This window comes from Podarcis tiliguerta (genome assembly GCF_965153285.1).
Source record: "Podarcis tiliguerta genome assembly, chromosome: 3".
Lineage (NCBI taxonomy): Eukaryota > Metazoa > Chordata > Lepidosauria > Squamata > Lacertidae > Podarcis > Podarcis tiliguerta.
In genome coordinates this window covers 73486738-73513716 of record NC_139536.1, presented here as the reverse complement: position 1 = coordinate 73513716, position 26979 = coordinate 73486738, and the positions used below count along the sequence as shown (strand labels likewise).

The following is a 26979-nucleotide window of genomic DNA, read 5'->3' as shown; positions in this document are numbered from 1 at the left end:
GTCAAATAATATCAGAAAGAAGCAGTATTTTTCCAAATCTCAGTGCCATTGGTTCTTATCCCACCCCCAAAATTGTGCACCCTGTTGTAAAAGCATAAATGCATGGAGATGTTCTCCTTCATTGCTTCACTGACATGAATGGGAAAATTTGCACACATGGCATCTACATGCTGCACATGCAAGACAGTTGTCTAAGAAATATGTCCCAGTGATTTCCGTGGATCACAGTAGCCCATTCCACAGCAACCTCTAGTCTGGAAGCCTCAAATAAATAAGGCTTGTGGTGGAACAGTTTGCAGGTAATTGCTTATCATTATAATTGTGAAGCCACTCAGTTTAGCACTGTACTGAGGTAACGCTATGTGATCATTTGTTTCTGGGACTACTCTGGAACATGAGGCTCTTAATTCTTAATGTTTGCTTTAATCTCTAAATATGTTACCTTCTGTTTCTTCAGCTAGAGATCAGATAACTGTATATGAAGTGCCATACTGTAGCTAGCTATCGTATGACATGACTGGTTTGTACCAGTGATAGGTCTTGCATGTGGAAATGCAAAGCCACCATATGCCACAAGGCTGGCTGCTAAAGGCCTTTCAAAATATTGTGAAGTATATATTTTAAACAATACACATTTCATTACAGATGTACACAGAAAGACACTTTGGAAAATTGCACCCATGACTTTTATAGAAAACTTGCTAGCAAAAAAAAAAAAAAAGGTTTCATGTGAATGAATAAGCCTCATCTAGGTTTTAAAAGTATTTGTTTGCATAAAGCAATATAATTTGAAGCATTTCTGTGTAAGGAATGTTGTCATAAATAATGCTACCGGGTGAATCACCAGTCTGTAGTCTCAGCTGGTAGCACAAGGCTTGCCATGTGGAAGGCTCAAGTATAGGAGTGATCTTTGCTCCCCAAGACTAGCCTAAGGGTGAATATAGAGTTCTACACTTGTTAGTATATTTTTTAAAAACATAGTAATACTTGAAATCTTGTACCATCAAATTAAGGTAAGGGGGGAGTAGAATGCTTTCCCGAGCAATCTTTCAACATTCCACTTCACTGATTGTGGAATTATGAAAGAAGCTTTGCTCTATCCACTTTTATCAACATCATACATATTTTTATACACGTCTAGCATGTCCCTGCTTACTCCTAAACCTCTTCCTAAACTACAAAGCCCCAAATATTATATCATTTCCTCATAGGCGAGTTGTTCCAGTCCCTTGATCATTTTGATTGCCCTCTTCTGCACCTTTTCCAGCCCTACAATATCCTTTTGAGGTGAAAAGAGGGCATAAACAAAAGAACTTCTTAATTGTGCAGAAAAGGGAAAACTGAGGGCACCCTGAGGGGAGCAGCCAGAGAAAAGGAAGAGGTGTTAACATAATACGACTCATAGAATCAGAATTGTAGGGTTGGAAGCGACCCCAAGGGCTATCTAGTCCAACCCTCTGCAATGCAGGAGTCTCTGTTAAAGCATCCATGAGAAATGGCCATTGAACCTCTGCTTAAAAACCTCCAAGGAAGGAGAGTCCACAACCTCCAGAGGTAGGGAAACCGTTCCACTGAGTTGAGAAGAAAACAGAAGTGCTTACTTGGCATGGAATTCTAGACTCACTTTAAACAGCATACGTTTAAAGCACACACCCCACTCCCAAGAACCTTGAGAGCTGTAGTTTGTTAAGGGTGCTGGGAACTGTAGTTCTCTGAGGGGTGAACTACAGTTCCCGACATTCCTTTGAGGCGCGCGCGCGCTTTAAATGTATTTTGTGCACTCGGGAGTAAACCCTAGAGGAGGCTTCTAAGCAAATGGGCATAGGATTGAGGTAGCAGCTTCTGGTGCAAAGCGCCTATAAGGCACAGACGAAAAGACAGGCAAACGACGCGGCCTGCTATAGCTTGGGAAGCCCGGCCAAGAATGGGAGGAGATATGTTAAAACGCGCAGATACCTGAGCCGCGTTGGGCAACATGTGGGGCTGCTGCAGCCGGCTGGGTCGGGCGACCTTTCTTTTGACAGCAAAGCGGACAGGGGTCAGTGCGAGAGGCGGGCGAGGAAAGAGCCTGCTGGCAGGGAGCCACGGGCGGGACTCCATTCTGCGGCCGGAATCGGGAGCAGGCCGTGGCCCCTTCCGGAGTCCGGCGCGTAAGTGCCCCGGAGTGGGTGGGGAGACGCCGGTGCGCGCGCTTCGGGGCGGGGTTGGGGAGAAAACATCTCTCCTTCCGAACCGACAGCATAGTCTGACTTTCGCTAGCATCAGAGTAAGGTCAGATCCGCACTTGCATAATTCAGCAGCTCTGATTGCTGGGATAGCTTAGTCGGTAGAGCATGAGACTCTTTATCTCAGGGTCTAGGGTTCGAGTTCCACGTTGGGCAAAAGATCCCAGCATGGCACGGGGTTGGACTAGATGACCCTCGTGACCCCTACCAATTCTACAAGTCTGTCATTCCGTGTGGCATCCCTGACCATAAAATGCGCCCCCTAACCCAGTTATGTTTCATTAGTGGAACATTTCTCAATCCTAATCTTAGGATTAGGACGTTTGGCTCTGCTTGCGAAACAGATCCATTGCAGCCTCCAGATCTAGCTTCCTATTCCGAAAGGGGGGGGGGGATTGGGCAAAGTTGCCTATGCTATATTTCAGCCTCATTCTTTCTTTGTAAAAGAGCAATGACCTCATGCCTCTGTAAAGCAGCTGGGGACAAAGGTGTGAATGATTTTGCGTGTAGGACGTTTTAAGGAGGAAGTGGTATCTCAATATCAGATCAGATGCTATATATTTAAGTTATTCCCAGATCAGTAGAGAAGGGTAAGCATACCCACATGTCACAGGAGACCTGGTGGTGTGACCAGTGGGGCTTTGTGGGCTTGAGCTCCACAGTTAAGTAGCAACTACATATTTCACACTTAGGGAGAATAGTTCTAAGCTGTTTTTATATCTTTCATTGCATTGGTTGTTTCCCTATTCCTCCTCTTGAATGGGAGGGAGAGGCTGCAATCCAAGCCTGCTTTGTGCCAGGCTGGGAGCAAGGGTGGTTGGGGCCCCCCTTCTCCCTAAAAGGAAAACATTTTAAAAGGTACCACACAGTAAGTGTCCAGACTAACAAATTTATTATAGCATGTGGTATTGTGGACTATAAAAATACTCTGAACCTGTAGAGTTTCACAACTCTCAGCAAAACACAAAAAAGCATTTTGCCAATCTTAATAAACCCTCACCTGGTTTAACTTAATCACCTTTAAAATGGTGTATAGGCCTGCGGCCTATACCACATGATGTGCTGTGTGATGAAACACTTTCACTTCTGAGTCTACTACTCCCTTTCAATTTCACTGTGAGATCCTGAGTTCTAATGATACAGAAATTATGAAAATCTATGAGTACATTTGACAATGCAGTAATTGGGGGGGGGGGTGAGGGAGGATACTGTGTGTCATGACATACCGGTGTGTCAGCTGCAGTGTGTAGGTGTGTCATGCCAATGCTCCCTGTGCTCCTCCCAGGGCTAGAAAAGGGTTAGTTTAACCTCGGGTTTGCTAGTAAAACTGAATTTCTATGTTGCGAAATAATGCATGTCTAAAAAGTGTGTCACCAACATGAAAAGTTTGGAAAGCTCTGCCCTATAAAGCCACTGGCATAAACTGTGCTCACTGGTAACATTAGAAGTTGCTAGTAGATGTATTTGAGAAATGATGGTCCAGAGACAATATTGCTTGCTTGAGTAATAGCTTCTTCTCTTTACAGATCTAAAAACTGAAAAACCAGATGTGATTGTTTGCCACTTTTGCACTGCTAAAGATAAGGTCTCCTACAAAGAACTCAAGGAGTTGCTGCAATCCAAGGCCATTTTGCTTGTTGATGTTAGAGAAAAATGGGAAATTGAGCAGTATGGGAAAATTCCTGGATCCATCAGCATTCCATGTAAGCTTCCACACTTCCTGGTCATGAGCGGAGTGAGGAGGAAATACAAGGCCAGCTAGCTCAAAACCTTTTACCTATGTAACAGGAGATATGTAAGGCTCACCCATGTATCATGGCTTTTATGACCTGTTGCACTTACTTGCTTTATAATGATTCATCATAGTCAGCTACTTAATTCAACAGTCAGTCTTTGTTTTTGTAGTGGGCGAGGTTGTGGAAGCATTGCAGATGGAACCTGTACATTTTAAGGAGATATACCATCAAGATATGCCTTCTAAATCAGACATTTTAGTGTTTTCCTGTATGGCAGGAGTGAGAAGCATACAAGCTCTAGCTGCTGCAAAGTCTCTGGGTTTCAGCAGGTGAGTATATATACTCAGGGACAAACTGCATAAATGTATCCTTACTGACTTCTACCTCTGCTTTAATACTTACACTGATGTTCTACTCTGAAGTGTGGTGAATCAATAGCTTTTCATTCCATGGCTCTGATCTTTGCTTCTAAGTAACTTGTTGCTCAGTGAAGACCTAAGCCTGGCACCACTGAAGCAAACCGGAACCTTTGTCTCCTGCCATTCAAAACTTATCACCCTTGCCATGAAATTTTAAGCATTACAGTTGCAAGTAGCATGTGCCATCTATTTGTGCAAGTCAGTGAGGCTGAAGCAGGACTGGTCACTCTAGTCCTTTAAACAAACAAACAAAAAACCAGGTCAGCTTGTTTTAAGTTCTTTGGAATGCTACAGGCATTTCATTCCGTAGAAGCAATCACAAAAAGTAATGTTCTCGTGCATGTAGGCTGACAGCAAACTGCCTAGAGCAGTGGTGGGCAGAACATAGATCAGGATCTACTAGTAGCACTCTGAGTGACTTGCAATAGATTGTCAAGGATTCCTGACAGCCAACCGTTTAACAGCCACAACAAAAAATGTCACACGCAACACCTACATTAGACTGCTGAAATGAACAGCTTGAGATAACTAGGATTTTTTTAATGTATAGAAAGACTGGAGTTCAGTTCAGTACTGGTACACTAATCTCGGTGCTCAGCAGCTTCCCAGAATTCTTTAATTCTAAGTGTATGTATTTTGCACAGGGCTCCATTTGCAGTAAATATAGCTACAGAGCCGTAGCTAGGTGATCTTGCACCCCTGGTGAAACCGTCCAGATTGCTCCCCCTAGCCACGGACAAATTAGCTCTTCTTTCCACCTCTCCTCCACCCATTCAATTCACCCTCTATTTAAAACCTTTTCTTATGAGGCAATAATCAATATTTTTATTGATAGACATATTTATGGATATATTTTAGCTGATTTTGTGCCTCCCCCACCTGCAGCCCTGGCGGGAGCCCACCTCACCACCCGCTAGCTACTGCCCTGCATAGAGTAACAGATCTTCCTTGAAGATAGTACATGGAAATACAGGCAACCCCTGATTTGTGTGGGGATTGCATTTCAGGTCATCATCGCATGCAACAATGAAGCATGCATAAGCCCATTAGGCCCCCTTCTGCCCCCTTTTCCAGCCACTTCTGGGCCGCCTTGGACGCATGTAAATCAGTCATTGCCTTCAATCTAAAACTGCCACCTGCCATTTCACAGCTTTCCTCTTAAAAGGAAATTCATTTGTGATTTTAAAAAACATAACTAAGGTGATACCTTATTCTGCTTTGCTACATCAAAGATTCTGCGTGGACTCTGCAGAATCTTAATACCTTTGGCTGCTGTGACAAAAACCAGAATTAAAAATCCTGTATGGGCTGCAGCCAAATCCAGTGGTGAGATTAATAGTTTTTAATCAACAAAACTATATCTGTTTTGCAAAAATGAACTATTTGTTTAAGAGGCTATTGTGGGTTGTATTGTTTGAGGAAGACATCATATGCATGCTCCTTTGTTTCCTTGTCTTATTAAATAATAATTGTTACACCAGAGAATGCAGCAGATAGTATTTTGAAGTTGGAAGTAGAAGGTTAACATTCCCGTAAAGTTTTGAGCCCACTGAGTTCTGAGCAAATCAGTGATCTGGCCAGTATGTTTTAGAGAAAGGATAACTAACTAAAATACTTTGTGCAGTGTGAAATGTTAAGATGCTTACTTTATGTGCTTGCAGAGCTCAGAATTATGCTGGTGGCTTCAAGGAATGGGCTGAGTATGAATCTTCTGCGGGGAAATAACATCTGGAATAGTGACCTATTCAGTATCCTCATAGTGCACAGAGTGAAGGCTAACTAACTTTTATTAAGGATCTATATAGATTTAGGAACTATTTTGTGTAGCAATATATTGGTTGTGTTACACAGCAGGAAAGAACTCATACCTGTTTTGAATATTCAACCAGGCTACTCCCCATTATGGAAATATCTTCTCCAAAATTTGAATATTTCCTCTTAAATAGTTTTGCTATTTGAATGAAATTTGCAATGGATCAATATAATAGCCTAAATAATAATCAGGTTGTTCTCTTAACACTGCAATTAATTTCAACTCTTACATACTAACTGAATTTTGGTTAGTCGGGATTTCAAATTAAAGTTGTGCATTTTAAAATTAGTAATTAGGCACTTTCTTCAAACAACTTTAGCTAATTTTCCCAGTATTTTTTCCTGCACATAAAACAGAGCTCAGATGTTTATCCAGCATGTAAGAGATAAGCTTGGTTTCTTCTTTTTGCTTTTAAAGTCTTTGACACTTTGTATAGCCCTGCTTTTTGATTTCTGATAGTAAATGCTCGTGGAAGTAATAGTGTGTGGAAACATGTTTTCATCCAACAGGGGAAGTGTTCATAGTATGAATACAATATGCTACATCTACATAACCTATTACTATTCCACAGTTAAATCAACAATGCAATCATATTTCCAATTAAACAACTTCCACTGATTTCAGCGGATCATGATTCCATTCTTTATTTATATATCTGCAATACCCACCTTGATTTATTTGTATCGTTTATTTATCACTCCAGAATAAAAGAACCAGACAAAGTTGTCAATTTGCATTTGTTTTTATTCCTACCCAGCTAGTTCATATTACAAATAAAGTTTAAACCCTCAGGGGAACAAAATTAATTTCCATATGGCTAAGGACAAGGTGTCTTCAACCAATCATGTTAGCACGGGTGTGGAACAAGACAACAAAATAAGCAGAACAAACAAGGAGAGTATGAAAAGGCCAGAAACACATCACTTCTCACAGAAGTGTTTTCGTAAGTCAGTATCCAAACACGCTTTATAAAAATAACTTACAGTTAAGTGCAAAGAGCCCAATCACTTGCATACAAAAACACTTTGGTTACACTTAATTGAATGACAGATCAAGTAGAAGCAGGCACTGCTGCTTTTTAAAAAATCAAGTTTTAGAACAAGCACCAAGTGACAAGATTCTTCAAACCAACATTCCTCTGGTTTTGTACCAGTTTAAAGTTGTTCTCTGGGATGAAAAAAGACCTAAGACTGAAATCCAGTAGTTATTTTTATTTGATTTTGTTTTAGGATAACAAACACTTACTTCATTATGAAATTGTGTGTGCATAATGTTCATTAAAATCTAAAGGCTTTGAAGCAAATCCCATTTTCAGTGGAAGGTGTGCCTGAGTAAAGAGCACAGAATATGGCCCTGTAGTTTAAAAAAAATTAAGCCTCTCTAGTAAAATTTTTACAGTAATTAATAAATAGTTTCCTACAGAGTAAGTTTTATTTTCATCTGAATACTTGCTGCTTTCTTAAGAAGCCTCTGTTACGATGAATGATTTGTAACAATGAAGGCAAGCTAACTTCTATAGCACACAACACATCCACCATTACCTCAAATAGGTTAGATTATTCAACTTGATTGGATTACAAAGTATGACTTAATAGTTTAGCACTTGTAAAGGTTGACATTTTCCTCCCTACAACAGCCACAATTTGCATTATACATATTGCACTTTTTTGGGTACTGGATTTCAATTTCTGCTAACAAATTATAGGTACAGACTAAGACTATCTTGTTAAATTTCAGGTGAGGAATGCAAAACTATCTTACTCTTTGTTTAAGGAGTCTTTTCCTTTCAAGAATTTACTGAAGAAGTGCATTTTCCTTCTTGTACAATATTCACTAGCATTTAGAGTATATACCTGGTCAATTAGGATTTCAAATCCAACATTTCAAGCCACCTCCTGTGGTCAAACTGGTATGGGGGCAAGAAGATCCAGTTACTCACCCAGCTTCGTGATAACAGTTTCTTTAACTCTTCATTTTTTAAAAAAACAACTAAAGTGTTGAATGCTGTCCATACTGAAGTTAATCATGTTTTTTCTAGCTTTATCCAGGCTTTCGACTTGTTTGGAGACTGAGAAGTGGTGTTAAATGTGTTAGTGCCACAATTCAAAAGGGTGTGTATTTATGGAAAAGTTTTCAATATGCTTGACAGAAACATTCTTCAAGTTCTTTCTGAAAAGACATTATTGAAACCTTGTGTTCATGTCTTCCACACAAGAAAAAATCCATCATGACATAATCCAAAGTGGTCCACAATGAGTTTCTTTGGAATGGCTTAAGACTGGCTGTAGCTAGAATTCTGACTTCCATTTGGACCTTGGTCACCTTCACTGTTCGGAAGAAAACAAATATGGATATATATATTTAAAATTATTTCTTTTACTTATGTGAATTCATTTCATGAAGGCATCTCTAATGTAACAGCAAGGCAGGAGATTACAGTCTTTATTCTACAATCTTGGAAGCACAAGAAGTCACAATGGACAAGGTCAATCATCATGCAGCTCTTTAATTACATTTACTTCATGTGAGAGCATACAAGAATTTATTCTAGGAGAGCCTGTGCAAGTGGCAAAATGTAAATAGCACCACGGAAATTTGCCTCAAAGTCCTACAAATTGTGAGTCTTGCTTAAATCATGACTGAGAAAATAAATTTAAAAAGTTTTCTGAGTCCTTGTAGCTTTTGTCTTCATACTTTCACTTAGTTATGCCAACAACTGCCTGGGTAGGGAGCAGTGTGGTTATTAAAAAAATTATTTGTTCCTGGAATGTACATTTGTTTTTCAAAAATCAGGTATAGAATTTAACCCACACAATGATCTCACACTCAGCTCATAACCAGAGTTGCAAGGGGCAAAGGTTATATATATCTTATCCAAAATCACAACAACCTATCCACCAACCCCTTGCCAGTAAGCCTGTGCTAATCCTGAGTATTTGTTATAAGCAGACAATGTGCCTGGTAAAAAGATCCCTGCAAACCAACAAGCTTTAATAAGGAACAATGTCACTCAGTTTACAAACATCCAATGACTAACAGTCCTAAACCATAGGCTGTGGGGAGGACTGCAGGGCCTGCTCTCTTCCAGGGCCTTTTCCAACTGGCCCAGGGGGCGTGGCCCAGGCCCTCTCTCCCAGCTATAAAGGGACTCCTGCTGCGGTGAGGCCTCGGACCATCAGCTGGGTGAGGACTGCAGGGCCTGCTCCCTTCCAGGGCCTTCTCCAACTGGCCCAGGGGGCGTGGCCCAGGCCCTTATTTGGAACAAACTTTTGGGGAAGTGTGGGAAATGTTCTGCCATTGGTTCCCTGTTCCAGGTGGTTAATGTGCTTTAAAATGTCCTCAAGCAGTCGGTGGCAATTTCAATTTTTATTCCTTTTTTTCCTTTTTTCCTTTGTTGGGGGTGGGTGGGTGGGATGGATAGTTGGTTGGGGGTTAATTTTAGTATAATTGTTCTGTTCCTTTTTTTGTTGTTGTTGTTGTTTTATTGGTTCTGTATAGGGATAGATAAGTACAACAAGGAGAAAACAAAGTTTGAAGACACCTACCTGTTTGGAGGTGGTTTTGGTTTAGGCATCTTACTTAGAATAGTAGCCATTTCTTTCCTTTCATCAAAGTTCTTCCATTGTTCATACAGTTTCAAGATAACCCTGATTATTTCTAAAATCTAAACAAAAATATGTCTAGATGACAAAACGTAGGCATGTTTCTATGTGTCTGTCAGCAATTGGCACACACTTCACATACAAGGAATAGGTCCGAAAATATTAAGTCTTCTGTTACCCTTGTATAGTACCTCTGTCTGTTTAAATTTAGTAATAATATATTTAATATTTTACCCACTGTGGGTGGGGAAGGACAAATTCCGAGCCTACTTTAAAACATTCAACATCTTAAAACATTGGTACTTGGGATTATTTGGGATTTGTTACTGGGAATTAACATGAGCTTTGATCTTAAAGCATAACAGAGTTTATATTCAGAGATCAGTGCACTAGGAAATTAGCTGAATGGTCAGTAATTTCAAGAGGAAATAAACACAGCCTTCATTTGATTTACACCAGCCCAGTTCCAATACACATAGGACTTTGAAAATAAGCACCTGCACCATGAATTCTGCCCCCAAAATGACCAGAAGCTAGTCCGGTGTTCAAGCATTGTCAAGAAGTGATTATAATACCTGGTCCTATGAAGCTACCACTTTACTTGAGGGCATGTGGCTAGCATACATGTTTTCCCATTACACAATAAATCTGTACCTAGGAAAGAAAATGTATCTACCTTCTCCATATCAACAGAGAGCTCAGCAAACCACTGTCTAGCATCCTTTTGCTGGACAACACAAGCCACATGTAGACAAGCTGCAAGGGAAACAAATGTTGCGTAAGGTTAGATAACAATACTTGCAGAATGATGGGTAACATACTAGTAATGGCAAAGGACATTTCCAGAACATGTTCTTTGTACCACTGTCTACCTCTCAAGAGAGGATTTTTCCATCAAGCCATTCTAGATACTTTTCACACTGCTGACACTTAACATGTACGTTTAACTTTCGTTTCCTAGTTACTCCATTAGATTTTTTTAAATTAACACCATAAAAGCATTTCAGTTACTAAGTAAAAAAATGAAACTGAGGCTATGATGTCAACACCAGACTTTCTATGAAGATGGTCATGGGTGAAACTCTACACCAAATCATTCCATTCAAATAGCGATAAAGCACTTTTTAACATGTTACTTACCTAGAGCTATCATGAAAGGAGGGTACAGCAGACAAAGATCAGTTCTATATGTGTCATTCACGATCCTCCTGCACAAGCAAAAGCAACCAATCAGCATGCTGCCATTCATTTCTTCACATAAGGGAGTCAAGGTAATATGCCACAAACACACCACTTATTTCTCCTTTAAACATTTACGTTCTGTTTGAAATCAGGATGTATATCATTATATACACATTTCATTGTATATTTTTTTCCTACATACTATGCAGTTTGGAACACTGGTTTAATTTCTTCCCAAATCCATTCCGGAAGTCCGTTTGACTTGCAAAGCGTTCGACTTCCAAATCACGGCTTCTAATTGGCCGCAGAAGCCCTATCGGACGTTCAGCTTCCAAAAGAACGTTCGAAAACTAGAACAGTTACTTCCGGGTTTTGATCGTTCAGGAGCCAAAACGTCCAAGTTCCAGGGCGTTCTACAACCAAGGTACAACTGTAATTGATCTGTATTCAGAGACATTATATGATGTCATCTTTCCTACTGCAAGACAAGGTTAGGGATGGTTTGAGGGCAGGCACCTTGCTGAAGCCACCTTGAGTTCCATGAAGATCAGGGATAAATATATAAATAAAATAGTAATCAGAGTGTCTAATTACTATGTGTTCCCCTTGGGTGTTTTGAAAAAAAGGCTGTACAGGTCATATGTAAAACAATCAAATGGTGGCAAATAAATCAAACTAGTTCCATGTGTTCTCCAGCATGTATTAAACTAATACTAATACAGTGGTGCCTCGCAAGACGAAATTAATTCGTTCCGTGAGTCTCTTCGTCTAGCGGTTTTTTCGTCTTGCGAAGCAACCCTATTAGCGGCTTAGCGGATTAGCGCTATTAGCGGCTATTAAAGGCTTAAGGGATTAGCGGATTAGCTGCTAAAAGGCTATTAGCGGTTTAGCGGCTTAGAAAAAGGGGGTGGGGAGCAGAAATTGTGAATTTTTTCGTCTTGCAAAGCACCAATGTGTATTGACGGTTTCCCATAGGAATGCATTGGCGGTTTTTAAAAAAAGGCGCAAGATGTTTTCGTCTTGCGAAGCAAGCCCATAGGGAAATCCGTCTTGCGAAGCGACTCAGAAAACGAAAAAATCTTTCGTCTTGTGATTTTTTCGTCTTCTGAGGCATTCGTCTTGCGAGGTACCACTGTACCCAGGAAAATGTCTAGATATTGGCTCACGTGGCTTCGGCAAACTGGGGAAAGTGTCTGCAAAGTCAGTTAGCAGACTTCATCTCCATTGTTGTATTTAATCTTGTACTCTTCCTCAGATGAACACACTCTTTAAACATTTTATATTTATTACCAGGCAAGGGGTAGCAGCATATCTTCTTGGCCCATATCTTGCACATACTGGAGTAGAGGTCTATACGGATGGTATACTATCAAGCAGCAGTCCTGGAAAGATTGATTTTAAAAGGCCATTTAAAATTAAGTGCAGCACAAAGCTCACTGTCACCAGCAGGAATTCAAAACATCTGACTTACAAATTTAGGTGCTTCCTGCCTTCCATTCAACATGTTACTGTTGCAGCACCCTTATTCTGTCAAAATGAGGTCAGTAGTCTCTTTAGAATACTCCTCTGTAGAAGCTGACAGACTGCCTATCAGACTATCTCCCTTGGAGACACAAAGTGACACAACTGCAGCCAACAAAAACCTTATTTGCCCACAAACCTAAATACCTCACTGGAAAATGAACCTTGCGAAATAACATACTGTGTTTAAAATTGCATAAACTAAAAGCTTGTCAAAATAACTGGCACTAGTTTGAAATTCAAGTAAGTTCTCGCTTCTCTTCTTGTAATATAAATGGGGGGTTATGTCAGAGAGACTCCTCCACTAGTTCAGAACAGAGATGCAATGTGCAAAGGCACTATGTGTTGCAAACCACACTAAAAAGAGGCAGAATTTTTAACCACAAAGCACACCTTAGAACAGTTTTTAAAAGTCAAGGGTAATCTCACAGAGGCCACATGCCAATGGTGAGCAGGGCCAAAGCTAAAGGTGGGTGGAGTCCAAAGTATTACACTGCCCGTTGTCTGTCCAAGATGATGAATAGAGTAGCTGTGCTGCCTGTACTGGTTAGCTGACTGATTGGAAGAGCAGTTGTCAGTATATAAAGTAGCCAAGAGTACACACATTTCCAGAGAAGTATTTATGAGATGTAAGAACATGACATGGGTCCCTGAACCTACACCTGTGGCTAAGTATTTATAGCACAGTGGCACCTCGGGTTAAGTACTTAATTTGTCCCGGAGGTCCATTCTTAACCTGAAACTGTTCTTAACCTGAAGCACCACTTTAGCTAATGGGGCCTCCTGCTGCCGCCAGAGCACGATTTCTATTCTCATCCTGAAGCAAAGTTCTTAACCTGAAGCACTATTTCTGGGTTAGTGGAGTCTGTAACCTGAAGCGTATGTCAGTTTAAGAACAGCCCTGTTTACGAACTATTCGGTATATGAACTCCGCAAAACCGGAAGTAGTGTTCCGGTTAGCGAACTTTACCTCGGTCTATGAACGGAATCCGAACGGTGGAAGGACACCAGCGGCAGGAGGCCTCCTTAGGGAAAGCATGCCTCAGTTTAAGAACGGCTTTGGTTTAAAAACAGACTTCCGGAACAGATTAAGTTCGTAAACCGAGGTACCACTGTATATCTTACAAACTAAATATAATGTATTCAAATATCTATACAAAGAAAACATTCAGGTTTTGTATGTAATTTGTGCAACTCTATTCCTAACTTCTGCTTAGCTTTCATGAACTACTAAACTATAAAAAGGAATGCTCCTTTCTTAGGGACTTGCAGTGCAACTGGGGAGAGGTGTGGACAATACTGCCTGTTTAAAGGTAAGTGCTGTGGGTAATAGCTCATTTTATCCCCTTTAACAAATAGGAAAGCTGTATATAAAGCTGTAATATAAAGTTAAGCCAATGCAGAGTTAAACAGATGAACTTACCATTAATTCTAAGAGATAGAATTCACATTCTAGTATCTGCAAAAATAGAAAGTAAGTTAATCATACCAAACACACTGCTCACATTAAAAGGAAGGAGGGAAAACACAGACCCTTTGGAGACTAGGTAAATCCATTCCACTCAACATCAATATATTGTAATGAAATTCTGTGCATAATATATTTTATTAGACATCAGTTCAACTGTTGCACCCATTTACAAAAGGGCAACGTAAGTGATGTACATGTGGAAGTAAGTTCCACTTATCAATTGGTGGAGCTTACTTTCAAATAAATATATTTATGGTGGAGGTGCCAATGTACTAATTCAGAGATGATATGCTAATGCAAACTATATCACTACAGGGTTACTTACATGGTTCATCCTATAAGGAAATTCCTTCGGAAAGGCATACGAAAACCTAGTTTTCACTGCAATTAAAAGAAGTCAAGAGACATTTTTTTAAAAAAGAGGATAAAATTAAACCACCATGTTTATTTTTCATTGAACTCACAAATCTCACAAGACTGGATATTGGATGCATTGATTTACATTTCCAAGCACCTGGAAACTACGTATATTAGAGCATATGGACTTTTGAGATTACCTGACAGGTACAGTGAAAAACTACTATGAAAGAATGTGAATAAAATAGTATTGCAATGACCAAATCAAAGGGTGGGTGGGTGAGAATAGGTTTTGAAATTTATTTTATATACTTTGAAAAGTAAGTTGATATGGCTTTTTAAAAGAAAATGTTTATCAGACTCTGAAAGCTTACAAATTGACCAAATTATCTACTGGTATGGAAGCATTTACCAGTTTCTAGAAATTAGTTTTCTACTATCATGCATGTGCAAATATCTATTTTGCAGAGGGGCAAGGGGAGACAGACTTTAACCAAGTATCAAACATACTAAGGATAAAGAAATTCATTTTCATTGCTGCTGCTGAGATTGAAAACTGATTTCAGTTAGTACTTAATCTGTTTTATTTATTTCAGATATTGTTATACTATTCAATCCCCAAAGTTCCTAAGCAATGCACAGCTTCCTATGAAAAAGACAACATTTTATGTATAACTATTATGATGACTATTTTACCTATGATAAAGCAGCAGAAAAGGACATGATTTACACTTACATACAGAAGTAGCAGCAGATATCAACCTTGTATTTGAGACCACACCAAATTCCTAAAGCAAGAAAAAAGAAGTCACACTGGAAGGCATTCCACATTATAAACACACTGTGACAAATTGCCTGTCATTATGATGGGTGAAAGGAAGGTTCTCTTGAGAGGCTTGTAGGCAAATGCTGAGCACTTTCCAAGACAGACTGACAGAATCCGAGGCAGCCATGCCCAGCTCCACTGCAGCCTATGGTGAACAGGTGTAAAAAGGTTCATCTCCACCTCACCCTACTATAGTCACAACAACGCTGCAAATAATAAAGAAGCCTGTCTGAGAAGGAATCTTTTTTCTTTCCCATCAGCAGACTATCTTTCAATAGCAATGCAGCTACCAAGATGGCCCTCATACCTAGCTTCTGTAACCCCAAGGCAAGAAAAGCAACCTGTAGCACTGGAAGCATGGTGTGATCAAGGGTCGCCATTTATTCTGAATGTATGGACAGCCAAACACCAATAATGATGGTGGGAAGGGCACAAACCCCTTGGTGGGAGAAATGCTATGCACTTTACTAAATCCTAGAATCTATAAAGACTGAGAAGACAAGACAGCAACTCAGCCAATAGGACAGATTAGAATGGTAATGAACTACAGTTCATCACCACCACTGGATCTTCCTTTTTAAATTTATCTTTATTGATTTTCTTCTTAAAGGTTAAACAACAACACATACAACAAAAGAAACCCTCCCCCTTTTGTAAGTGTGATTTAGCATTGAATAATGGAGCTCCCGTTTCTCCCAGAAGGACATGGAGAAACAAAGACACCAAATGCTCCAATTTAACTTTTCTCTTTAGGGTTAAAAACTAATTCCGCTCTTTTTTATACCAAATTTATGCACGCACAGAAAAATATGCTCTACATACCTCTACTTTGGATGCCAAAAACACACACGTAGGAGCCATTAGTACCGGATCTATACTTTTTAGGGAATATCTGAAAAGTTACAGTACATGATTTTAAGAAGGCAGAAGGAGCAAATCACCTAGAGCACTGCTTTTTAGAAAAGTTACCACCAATAATGCAAACCGCTTTGAGGTTGTTTTTTTTACAGTCAAGCAGTGTATAAATTTTATTAAATAAATAAAATTAAATTAAAAAATAAAAGGTTTGCATATATTTGGACAATGGGGTTGAATTAAATGGTATCACTCAGCTGACAGGAAGGCTTCCATAAGCAGAATGGGAAAGGTAGCAGTTTTTAGCAATTTGCCTTCCCTCCTGCAGCCCCCACCCCTCTAAATCTGTTTTGCAGGGTCTCCCAACCCTCTGTAGCATATTTAGCAGGTGGAGAGAGACTGTGTGTGTTGTGTTGGCATTCATCTGTCTCAGGAGACAATGGAAGAGTGTGCCACTGGGGGTAAAGTCAACCTGTTAGAGAGTTGCATCGCCTGCTGTGGCTGCAGAGGCCAATATGGGAGAGATGTTTTATTACAGCTGGGGCAGATGAAGGCATCTGGGATCACTGTTACAGAGGCACCATGGCATTGTGGAATGTAATAACTGAAAATTGCTACCCTTCCCATTCTGCCTACAAAAGCCTTTCATCAGCTGAACAGTACCCGCTGGATATGGCTACAAACCAATTTATCTGTTAACTTATGAATTCTGTTTAAAAAGGAAATATATCTATATATATACTAAAGTGGTCCTACCTGGCATAGAATCTTTTGAAGTAGACAGTGGCAGTGGCAATAACTTGTTGTCTTAATTTCAAATGTTCACCTAAGGCCTGGATAACTTACAAACAAAAACAAAACTAAGTTAAGATTTTTAAAGTACAATTTGCATTTTATCAGAAGTGGTGAAGGTTATCTCCCTTGGTGCTGTGAAACAATCAGGTCCTATCCACATTTATTCATAGCCCCAATGATTTCATGAAATTTACTGATGCATAGGACTGCAGCCTTAATATGTAAAGAGTTGTCAAGTTTAACCGAGTCATCCTCTCAGGAACCCTAAAAGATACATCAATCATATTTTTACATATTCAGACCACAGCACAGTTGCTTGATTCAGATATACATTTTTCAGACTGCTAAACAATAATATAAAACATGATTTAATATCCCTGTCAGGTACTGACATTAAACCAGAGGTCCCTGTTTCAGACATACCAGGGAACTACCAAGGAACAAATGGGAATGTGGTCTTAATGGTTATTTCTGGCTGCTAAACTGAAATTTAGCAAGCCTGAAAATGTATGGCTGAACTGGATCAGTGATTTCCCCACAACTACCTGAGGGATTAAAAGGTGATTCTAGGTCAAAGTGTAGCATGCTACCCACTAAGTCAAACTAGTTCAAACACAGATGGCACTTAATTCCAACATTTAAAGATGGTTCCATGAAAGAAGAAGAGGCATGTGACGTCTCTATACAGTGAAGGCAACAGTTTGCTCTAAGATGTACAATTTAAGGCAACTCTCAAATCACTTACTCTAGACTCCTACAATTACATTACACATGCCTTCTGGAGATCCGTAAGCCCTCAGCTAAAAAAACAAAAACCGAGCCACCTCTAGCCTACAATGCTTAAACACATCACAACGCTGATGTTATTTGTCCAATGAATGAAGCTGCCAATAACAACATAGTTGCTGAATTTGGCAGGGCAGCAGGTGTTTGAAGTATGACATATTTAATCTAGGGAAAGGAGTGGGATGCAGGGGGGAGAGACACTAGAGGAAGTAGTCAGCTGCTCCATCACAAGCTCTGCCTGCCAGTTGGCCAAGAAGCAGCCCTGGTGTCAGCTGTGCAGGTAGCTCTTATTTGGCCTTCCAGGCAAAGGAGATGTGCCAAGCATGTTAGAAGCATCCGTCTGGGATCCCGAGCAGAGGTGGAAGGACAGAATGATGGAATGAAACATAAGGTGATTACTTGGTATTTTTCCTGAATGCCCTCATCCATTTATAATCTGAACATGGCAATGCTGTATCATTATCCTGCCATTTTAAAACAGCACTGCAAGTTATGCCATTCCAATTCACATAACTATGCACAGATTTTAAAGGCTGACTGCCAAGCAAGGCATTTGCACACATGATTAATGTTTAAAGGAACAACCATTACAATTGTGATCAACCTGATGCTGCACTGTAACACCATGAATAAATGCTGTATACATTCATGATATCCAAATATCACGACACAAAAATCAGCAGCACTTTACAAATATTCTCCATCCAGCCATAGCAGTTTCTAACATACTCCCTCTCTTTCCCATATTAAGTTTACACAGATCTGCTACAGTGGCTAAGAAAACAAGCTAAGAACCAATAGATCACAGTGCAGATCTTACTGTAGCTAAAAAAAAATCATTAGGCAGGCTTAACAAGCCACTACTTAACAGATAGCATCTATGACAAGGAAGATCATCAGCCACATTTGCACACACATGCATAAGTCCAAACCATGTTCTGGCCTTACACCACAGAAGAATCATACAAGCTGAATCCAAGTTAAAGGCAGAGAAGTCTCTTATTAGTTTCACAGCAAGTCTTCAGAATTGCAGAGGAACCCAAGAAGGACTATTAAAGTGAAAGACCAAGAGAAGGATAACCTCACGGTAAAGGCTGGACTGTCAGTTTCAGCTCCCCTGCAAGTGCCATCTTTACATACAAACTAGGCATTATGTTATTGCCTTTAAACCAGGACCTGAAGGACTGTCACATTAAAACAAACATGTAGTAGATGCCCAAAGTTCAGTGTTAGAACACATGCCTTGCATCCACAAGGTCTCAGGATGAAAACATATGCATAATGCCAAAAACAACAAACCATAAATAAACCTGAATGCTATATTTAAGGTGAAAGATAAGGTCTCTTGGGGGAGCATGTTCATGTCACTAGGTACCTAATGAACGTTTCTTCTAAAAATAAGTTATGGTGAATTTGTGTATTTTAAGATATTAACACAAAAATAATTCATCACACACACAGTATGAAACAGTGGGCTAAGTTAAAAGTGAAACTATTTTTACCATTTGTAAAAAATATCTGCAGCTTCCAATATTCTTCTTCTGCCAAAAATTTTAAGTCCTTCTGGCGTTCCTTCAACAGATCTTGCTTATCCAAAATCCATTGTAAGCTACAAAGAAAGTGGAGAGAGAAGAGACAACTTTCAGTATAAGTTAGATTATTATACCAGCTAAACAGAAGGCCATTGTACCACAAATAGAAAACAGCCTACGTTTCAGCTTCTACTACACAGCCTGATGCAAAAGCCACAAACTTTCCTAGCTATTCAGACCCATACTAATTTGTTCCCCCAGCACCTCTTACATGTGCCACAAGAGCCAGCAGCTACAAGAGACAGCAGCAGCAGCCAAGCAAGGAAGCCCCAACCTGTGACTGCTTCGGCAGACATTTCCTCTGAGGCCTGCTGGGGCCGAGAGATTCAGCTGCAGAGCAGCATCTGCAGTATCTGAGAATGAGGAAGAAACTTGTATACTTCTTTGTTCTGCCCTAGTAACTTTCTTTCTGTTTTATTTTATTTTAAATATGCTGCTAGATGCCTCAAGAACTCTGGTTAGTAAGCAGAATATAATTTAAATAAATAAATAAATAAATGCTATGCAAAGCATGCATACACCTACAAATTCAATCCAGCCTCTCTGCCTGTGGCACCTGTCATCATCATCATCATGTCAACATCATCATGATTTCCAATTATGTGTTTATATTGTTTTGGGTTTTGAAATCAGACTTTCTCACAAATAAACACATTTAGAATTTAGGTGCTGGTAGATTACACCTAAAAAGTGGGCAAAGAAAGATAAACTGACTGCTGCAATAATGAGAATTATCTCCAGCCAGGTGAAATTTTCTCCTATTTGTAAGTGCTAGTTTGCATTATCCTAAAAGATACCCATTCATTTTCTGTAAAAAAATTATGAACCTGAGTCAAGCCTTTTCACCATGGATATTTTTTACAAGCTTTCAGTTATTTCAAGGGTAGCCAACATGGTGGCCTCCTGATGTTGCTGGACTACAACTCCCACCTTCCCTGACCACTGACCATGCTGACTTGGGCAGATGGGAGTTGGAGCTCAACAACATCTGTAGGGCACTAAGTTGGTTACCCTCAAGTTATCTGCTGAAGGTTCTCTAGCCTCATAATATCACAATGCACCCACCTCCTGTGGGTGGAGGTGGTGGGAAATAAGCAACCCAATTCTTGGGATGTAGTACAATATTCATTTGTGCACAGATACAATATGCAGATATGAAAGCATTTGAAGAAAGGAGGGAGAAATGATGAATTTAAAAGGGCAACATTCCTCTCACAGTAAACAACAAATAGATATCAGAACATTCCACATTTTTCACATTACCTGTTTCCATCCAAAATTTAAATAACTACTTGTTGCCTTTCCATTTGAACCAAAATAGAAAATAAAAAACTGTGTGCATAAAGCGATACTAGTAGTATGGTTCAATAAAAAACATCAATAGTTTGTTAGGTTTTTTTAGCGCCACAAAACTCTTGGGTCTTTACTAAATTATGTAGTATACAGCAGGCAGCACTTTTACTGTGTCAAAAGCACCTTGCCCTACATGTGCTGTCACCTTATCAATGCCACATGAAAGAACACAAGAAGAGCCTGCTGGATCAGGCCAATGGCCCATCTAGTCCAGGATCTTGTTCTCACAGCAGCCAACCACATGCCTGTGGGAAACTTCCAACAGTACTCTGCCCACCTGCGATTCCCAGCAATTGGTATTCAGAGGCATATAGCCTCAGATAGTGCATGTAGAACTGTGGCTTTTAGCCTCTAATGGCCTTCTCCTCCATGAATTTGTATGATGCTCTTTTAAAGCCACCCAGTTTGGTGGCCATCACTGCCTCCTAGGAGAACAGGTTCCAAAGTTTAACTATGTGCTGCATGGAGGAGTACTTTCTTTTATCTGTCCTGAATCTTCCAGCATTCAGCTTCATTGGATGCCCACAAGTTCTACTGTCATGAGAAAGGAAGAAAATATTTTCTCCGTCCACTTTCTCTGCACCATCTTATGAACTTCCACCATGTCACTTCTTACCGGCCTTTATTCTAAACTAAGAAGCCCCATATGCTTCAACCTTTCCTCATAGGGAGATTCTCTACCCCCTTGAACATTTTGGATGGCCTTCTCTGGACCTTTTCCAACCCTACAAAGTCAGTTTTTGAGGCAAGCTGACCAGAACTTTACCATAGATTTGCATGACTTTCTATAAGGGATTTTCCATCTGGAAAAACACAACAGCACACACAGCCAATTTCATCCTTACAGCCAGGAGCAGAAAACCCGTAACAGCTTTGGCATAAAGCCATACAAACATATAACAGTGTAAGAATTCATATTTTCCCCAAAAGCCACAACCTCCAGGCACACCCCTTCCACCCGCAAAGCCGCATCTCACCGCACCTAATATTCCAACGACTATTAACTATGGAGGACCTACGGGGGGGCTTGCCTCGCCCGCCTTTTCTCCTCCCCCCCCCCCCCCCCACATTTGTGCCTCCCCGCCCCGGTAATCCGGCACAGCTTTCGCCTCCCATCTCCTAGTTGCACCCAGACCCGTGAAAACAGCTACTCACTAATGCGAGCTCTGCCAGAAGTTCCCTGCCATGTAGCGGAGTCGGGGGGAGCCTTTTCGTTTCTGGTTGCCCAGGCGGAGAGCACAGACGCCGGTACCGGTGCAGCCTCCTCTGACGCCCCCCTCCCGCCACTCCAGGAACAGGAACAGCTTCAGCGGCAGGAAAGAAGAGTCTGTAATGAGCGGCAGCGCTCCTAACAAGCGGCAAGCCTCGGTTCTGCGTGCTCACCCTTCCGTCGTCCGGCAGCTCGCGGCCGCCTTGCAAATCAGTTCCGCAGCAGACAAGTTCCGCCCATGGGGTGGAGGGGTCCGAATGGAAACTCAGAATGCCGGCTATCCTCACCCTCAGCTGTTCAAGGGTGCATCCGTTAAGTTTTGCCTTGCCCTAGAGGGCTTTTGTGCAAAATGAAGTTATTTTAGCGAAATGAGTGCATATTCATTGGGGAAGACAGTTACGCCCTGTTTTATGTTCACTATCCCACTATCCCACTAAACCAGCAGACTGAGATTAAGAACTGAGGAAAGAAAAGAGTTTCTGTATCCGGGGAGGGCATTCTACCATGACAGTCATAACAAAAAGCCCAGATTTTATCCCTCGAGCAAGGGATATGCCCTTGCATATTTTCAAATCACTTAAGTGACAACCTTACCTGAGAAAGAGGATTGCCTCATCCTGTGTTTTTAAGTCCCAAACACATCTCTTCAGACCATGCTCCAATATTTCTTTCTTGTTATTATTTTTATCCAGTCCTTCAGCAGAGATTCTAAGGCAATTTTTTTCACTACAAGTAACATTTTTGGATCTCATTCAACACACTGAGCAATCCCAGTCCTACAGAGGGAGCCGTTATCTAGCCGTTCACAGCTGGCAACATTCGTCCACCAAGCGATTCCTGAGAATCCAGAACACACTGTTCCCAAACCAACAGATTTCCCATGTTTTTCCTATTATATTTCTATTTTTCACATATGTTCATTTGTGGCAATATTTCTGCTTCAAATATTGTGTGTTATTTGTATGCATTATCCTTAACTACAGTACAGGGAAGTCAAGCCTCTAGATAGCCTGATTTCCCTTGGAGTAGGACAAACCCTGCTACAGGCCTGTATTGTCAAGCCCAGTCAGGGAGCCATATATGCCCTACTTAAATATCTGTTAGGTTACCAATCTATAGGAAGCCTGGGTATATAATAAAGGTTCAGATTTAAGAAATTTAAGTGGGATTACAACATTGTTCTTGCATCCATAGACTGGCACTGTGCTATTGCTTTCCCTCTGCAAAAGCATTTTCTGCGTTGTAGACAGTGATGTGGCTGATGGTGGTGTTTTCCCCCAGATCACGTTATTGCATTACCTACCTGCATTTCTGTACTACCTTTCCTGCAACATGCTATGCTCCTGTCATTATCATTCATCACTTTTGTAAAGTTAATTTTCCGTACATTTTTATTCCATTATTCATATCCATATTACATTATCCAATTCTATACATTATGAACAAAATATACAATGATCCTTAAGAGGGATTATCAACAAAGGATTGTAAGCTTCTCTCAAATGGTATTCTAACCTTAATTTGAATAGTTAGAATACGAAATGTTTCAATTCAGTTTTTGGTACATAATAACACTGCTTTAAAAAAATGTTTGGTTAAAGTGCAATTGCACCTGAATATTTTTTTTTATTTTTTTTTTGCTCTGATGGTTGACGATTACACTTTTTAACTTTGGAACTGCATGGCTGGGGGGGGGGGATATCTACACACATCATGAACCAGTGCCAGATTTACATATAAGCTAAACAAGCTAGAGCTTAGGGGCCCACTCTCTTGGGGGGCCCCAAAATAATTTAAAGGGAAAAAAACTGGATGTACATTTCCAAAATATAAGATTAAAAAATAAAAATAAAACCTACATACAGCAACAGTATTTTGCGTTGTGTGGGCTCCTATAATGTAAGTAATGGGCCCCACTTGCTAGCCTGCTCCCTAAAATATAAGATATAAAGGGCCCCATTACCTTCAGTAGCTTAGGGCCTCATCAAACCTAAATCCGGCCCTGTCATGAACCAGTGGGGCACTAGAAAGATTCAAATAAAGTTCTTGGAGTACATCACGGCCATGTGTTTCTATTGAAATAGTAATAATAATCTTCAGGGCTACATTCCACTGTGGCACATTTGCACACTTTTTGCAAGTCAGGGGAAAACCCCGGTGGTATGGTTCTTGTTTACCCATAATGCTCTGGATATACTCACCTGTATTGTACTGCTGACTTGTAATTTGGACAGGGCTGAAAAATAGTCTTTCACGGAGGAATGCTCTAGCTTCCTTACACCGAGGAGGTGAAGCTGAGACATTTCTCTTGGCTTACATTTTGTGTCCATTTCATAGAATACATATTGCCGCATTAAAAATATTATTGGTTGCATAACACACTTAAAGCACTGACCTCTCTGCCTTCTCTCTATCTATCTTTCTGTCTATCCATCTAGCAACCTTCAGGGATGCTAAGTGTGGAAGGTGATTATTTTATATTGTGTTTATATACAATAGCATGCCAGCTTCCAATCATCACACATTCTTTCACTTGCACTTCCCACAATATAGAAGGAGTATAGGTAGCTTTTCTAGCAGGGATGAGGAACCTTTTGCAAACCAAGGTCCACATCACCTTCTGGGTAACTTTCTGAGGGCCACATGCAGAGAGCTTGAGTTAGGCTACAATTCCATACCCACCAACTGGTCCCTTTTTCAAACTTAAGAAAACCAGGACAAAATTCTTATGCCAACTTGGATTTTTCTGTTACTACAGATACATTAGTGGCCACAATGCATTTAAGGCATCATACAATGGTCATGTACTATATGCATGTGCACACTGTGGCTATAAGGTAAAGGGACCCCTGACCATTAGGTCCAGTCGTGACCAACTCTGGGGTTGCGGCGCTCATCTCGCTTTACTGGCCAAGGGAGCCGGCGTACAGCTTCCAGGTCATGTGGCAAGCATGAATAAGTTGCTTCTGGCGAACAAGAGCAGTGCACAGAAACGGTGTTTACCTTCCCGCCGGAGCGGTACCTATTTATCTACTTGCACTTTGACGTGCTTTCGAACTGCAAGGTTGGCAGGAGCAGGGACCGAGCAACGGGAGCTCACCCCATCGTGGGGATTCGAACCGCTGACCTTCTGATTGGCAAATCCTAGGCTCAGTGGTTTAACCCACAGCGCCACCCAAGTCCCATACTGTGGCTATAACATATGGCCTAATGTTGAAACAAGGGACGCGGGTGGCGCTGTGGTCTAAACCACTGCTTGCCGATAGGTAGTTCGCATCCCCAGGGTGAGCTCCCTTTGCTCGGTCACTGCTCCTGCCAACCTAGCAGTTTGAAAGCACGTCAAAGTACGTCAAAGTGCAAGTAGTTAAATAGGTACCGTTGCGGCCGGAAGGTAAACGGTGTTTCTGTGCGCTGCTCTGGTTTCGCCAGAAGTGGTTTAGTCATGCTGGCCACATGACCCGGAAAAACTGTCTGCAGACAAACGCCAGCTCCCTCGGCCTGTAAAGTGAGATGAGTGCCGCCGCAACCCCCGAGTCGTTCGCGACTGGACTTAACTGTCAGGGGTCCTTTACCTTTACCTTTTTAATGTTGATACAAGTGGACACAAATTCAAAGTGCACAGGATTGGGCTGCACAGCTTCAAAAGGGAACTATATACGTTCCCAAATATCTCCTTTTGTAAGCTGCCCTGGAAATGTTTTGGAACTTAAGGGGAGGTGCTTACATCACCATCAAATGCAAGACCTAAAAGGGCCAAACTGACTGGATCATACCCATTTGGACTAGGTCACTTTGGACCCACTTGCTTGCTTAACAATTTGGCCTGATTGTCACTCACAGCCATGCAAAAAAGCAAGGAAACTTTTTTTGCCACTTGCTGGAATCCTTCCCGTGCACTGCCCTCACTAGCCGGGCAACTCAACTTCACTGTTTAGCAACGCTGCTGGTGCTGCAGCTTTTCCCATTTTTGGGAGAGTTCGGGAGGAAGAAAGGCCGGGTCCCCCACTTCATGCTGCTGAGACAGGGCAGGCATTTTTTTATTCCTAAATTACTTGGTTATATGCCCTTGATCACCCCAGCAAAAAACTCAAATCTCCGTCCATCCTTACGCATTTATCTCTTTCCTCTCCGAATCCATTCATCGCCCCATCCTTTGTTTGTTTTTACTCCGGATTAAGTGTGCCTATGGGATCACAATCTTAACCTTTCCCTGTGTCGACCCGCGCCTCTTCCATGCCCTTTCCTCGTCTCCATTCACTGCCCCGCTGCCTTGCAATGTCTTAGACGGCAGCCGCCTCTCTCCAAACAAGCCGATAGGCGTCGCAGCATGGAGACGAGCGGAAGAGAAGGAGGAGGAGGAGACTGCGGCGCGTCACTGCCGCGGCTGCTGCGGGTGTCCAGCCCACCTCCTCTCCGCCAGCGGCGTCGGACGAGCCAAGCAGCTCCGCACTAGCAGCAGCAAATTCGCGGCGGCTTAGTGGGAGAGCAGGCGGGCAGCAGGACCGACTCAGCCACCCGACGGCTTCGCACCGACCGGTAAAGAGAGGATCGGGGCGGGGCTTCGGAGAGCCGGGGAGGCGGAGCCCTGCGCTCTGCCTGACGGCTGTCCCGACGCATGAGACTCGGTGGGCCCCACCGCAGAAGCGCGCGGCTCCCGCAGTTAAAAGGGCAACGGCAGGGCGCTTACCTTCCGGGAGAATGCGCTGTAGAAATGCAGCTCCTCGCTGGAAACAGGCACGTCGAAGTCAACACAAAGGAAACCTCGGCACACGTGATGATGTCCAGTCCCTTGTAACTAGACCCTCGAAGCGCTTTGAATCCGGATCTCAAAGGCATCGAAAAAGTGCAGGAATTTTCAGGTCATTATACCGAGGATCTTCGCAGCCTTCGTTGGAAATAAGCAGAGTCGGCGATTTCTGTAGCACTCGCTTTCCAAAAACACGGGTGAATCGGATGAAAGATCTTCCTCGCACTATCACCGTCTCCTCCTCGTTTTGGACCGCTTTCCCTCCTGTGACGTTTGGCCCGGTCCGGGAATAGCATTCTGATGAAATGAACCACAAAATAAATTAAACCTCGATCAGAAAAAGGACAGAAACATGGGAGCTCGAGCCTCGAGAGAAGCGCATTGCTGTTGTGGCGTTTCCCCCTATAGTAGAGGAGAAGAGAATACTTCTTTTATGTTACAGGATTTCCGAAAGTAGAAAGAAAACCATGTCTGCGGTCCTTCCACACT

The 26979-nt window shown here is 41.5% G+C and overlaps 3 protein-coding genes across 7 annotated transcripts in view; 1 reads left to right on the top strand and 2 right to left on the bottom strand.

Annotated features, from left to right (window-relative positions):
* The window catches only part of USP45 (ubiquitin specific peptidase 45), a 59192-nt gene extending 57118 nt beyond the window's left edge, over window positions 1-2074 (bottom strand). The window contains exon 1 of one of the 2 annotated variants that reach the window (XM_083433479.1): window positions 1957-2074. The gene's annotated coding sequence lies outside the window, so the exon portion shown is untranslated. The remainder of the gene's footprint in view (window positions 1-1956) is intronic. The other variant, XM_083433480.1, reaches the window with a different exon arrangement.
* On the top strand, window positions 1976-6923 carry TSTD1 (thiosulfate sulfurtransferase like domain containing 1; the record flags this gene model as incomplete). 2 transcript variants are annotated; one of them, XM_083433612.1, is made up of 4 exons in its annotated part: window positions 1976-2150; window positions 3752-3928; window positions 4131-4290; window positions 6042-6923. In XM_083433612.1, 4 exons carry the CDS (start codon window positions 1976-1978, stop codon window positions 6103-6105), a joined length of 576 nt encoding a protein of 191 aa, XP_083289738.1. In that variant the 3' UTR covers window positions 6106-6923. The 2 variants fall into 2 exon arrangements, with proteins under 2 accessions (XP_083289738.1, XP_083289737.1); XM_083433611.1 differs by lacking the exon at window positions 6042-6923 and adding an exon at window positions 5216-5332.
* Window positions 6917-21920, bottom strand: CCNC (cyclin C). Of its 3 annotated transcripts, none has more exons than XR_014509551.1 (12): window positions 21689-21908; window positions 19091-19197; window positions 16764-16848; window positions 15975-16044; window positions 15063-15114; window positions 14295-14350; window positions 13922-13957; window positions 12268-12359; window positions 10936-11003; window positions 10472-10551; window positions 9461-9857; window positions 6917-9246 (listed from the first exon to the last, which is right to left on the bottom strand). XR_014509551.1 is itself a non-coding variant. In XM_083433597.1 (12 exons), the coding sequence occupies exons 1-12, from the start codon at window positions 21718-21720 to the stop codon at window positions 8466-8468; spliced, it is 852 nt and encodes a 283-aa protein (XP_083289723.1). In that variant the 5' UTR covers window positions 21721-21920; the 3' UTR covers window positions 6917-8465. The 3 variants fall into 3 exon arrangements, 2 of the variants coding, with proteins under 2 accessions (XP_083289723.1, XP_083289722.1); XM_083433597.1 differs by having other exon boundaries at window positions 6917-8520; window positions 9739-9857; window positions 21689-21920; XM_083433596.1 differs by having other exon boundaries at window positions 6917-8362; window positions 9739-9857.
* Between the last annotated feature and the right edge of the window lie 5059 nt (window positions 21921-26979).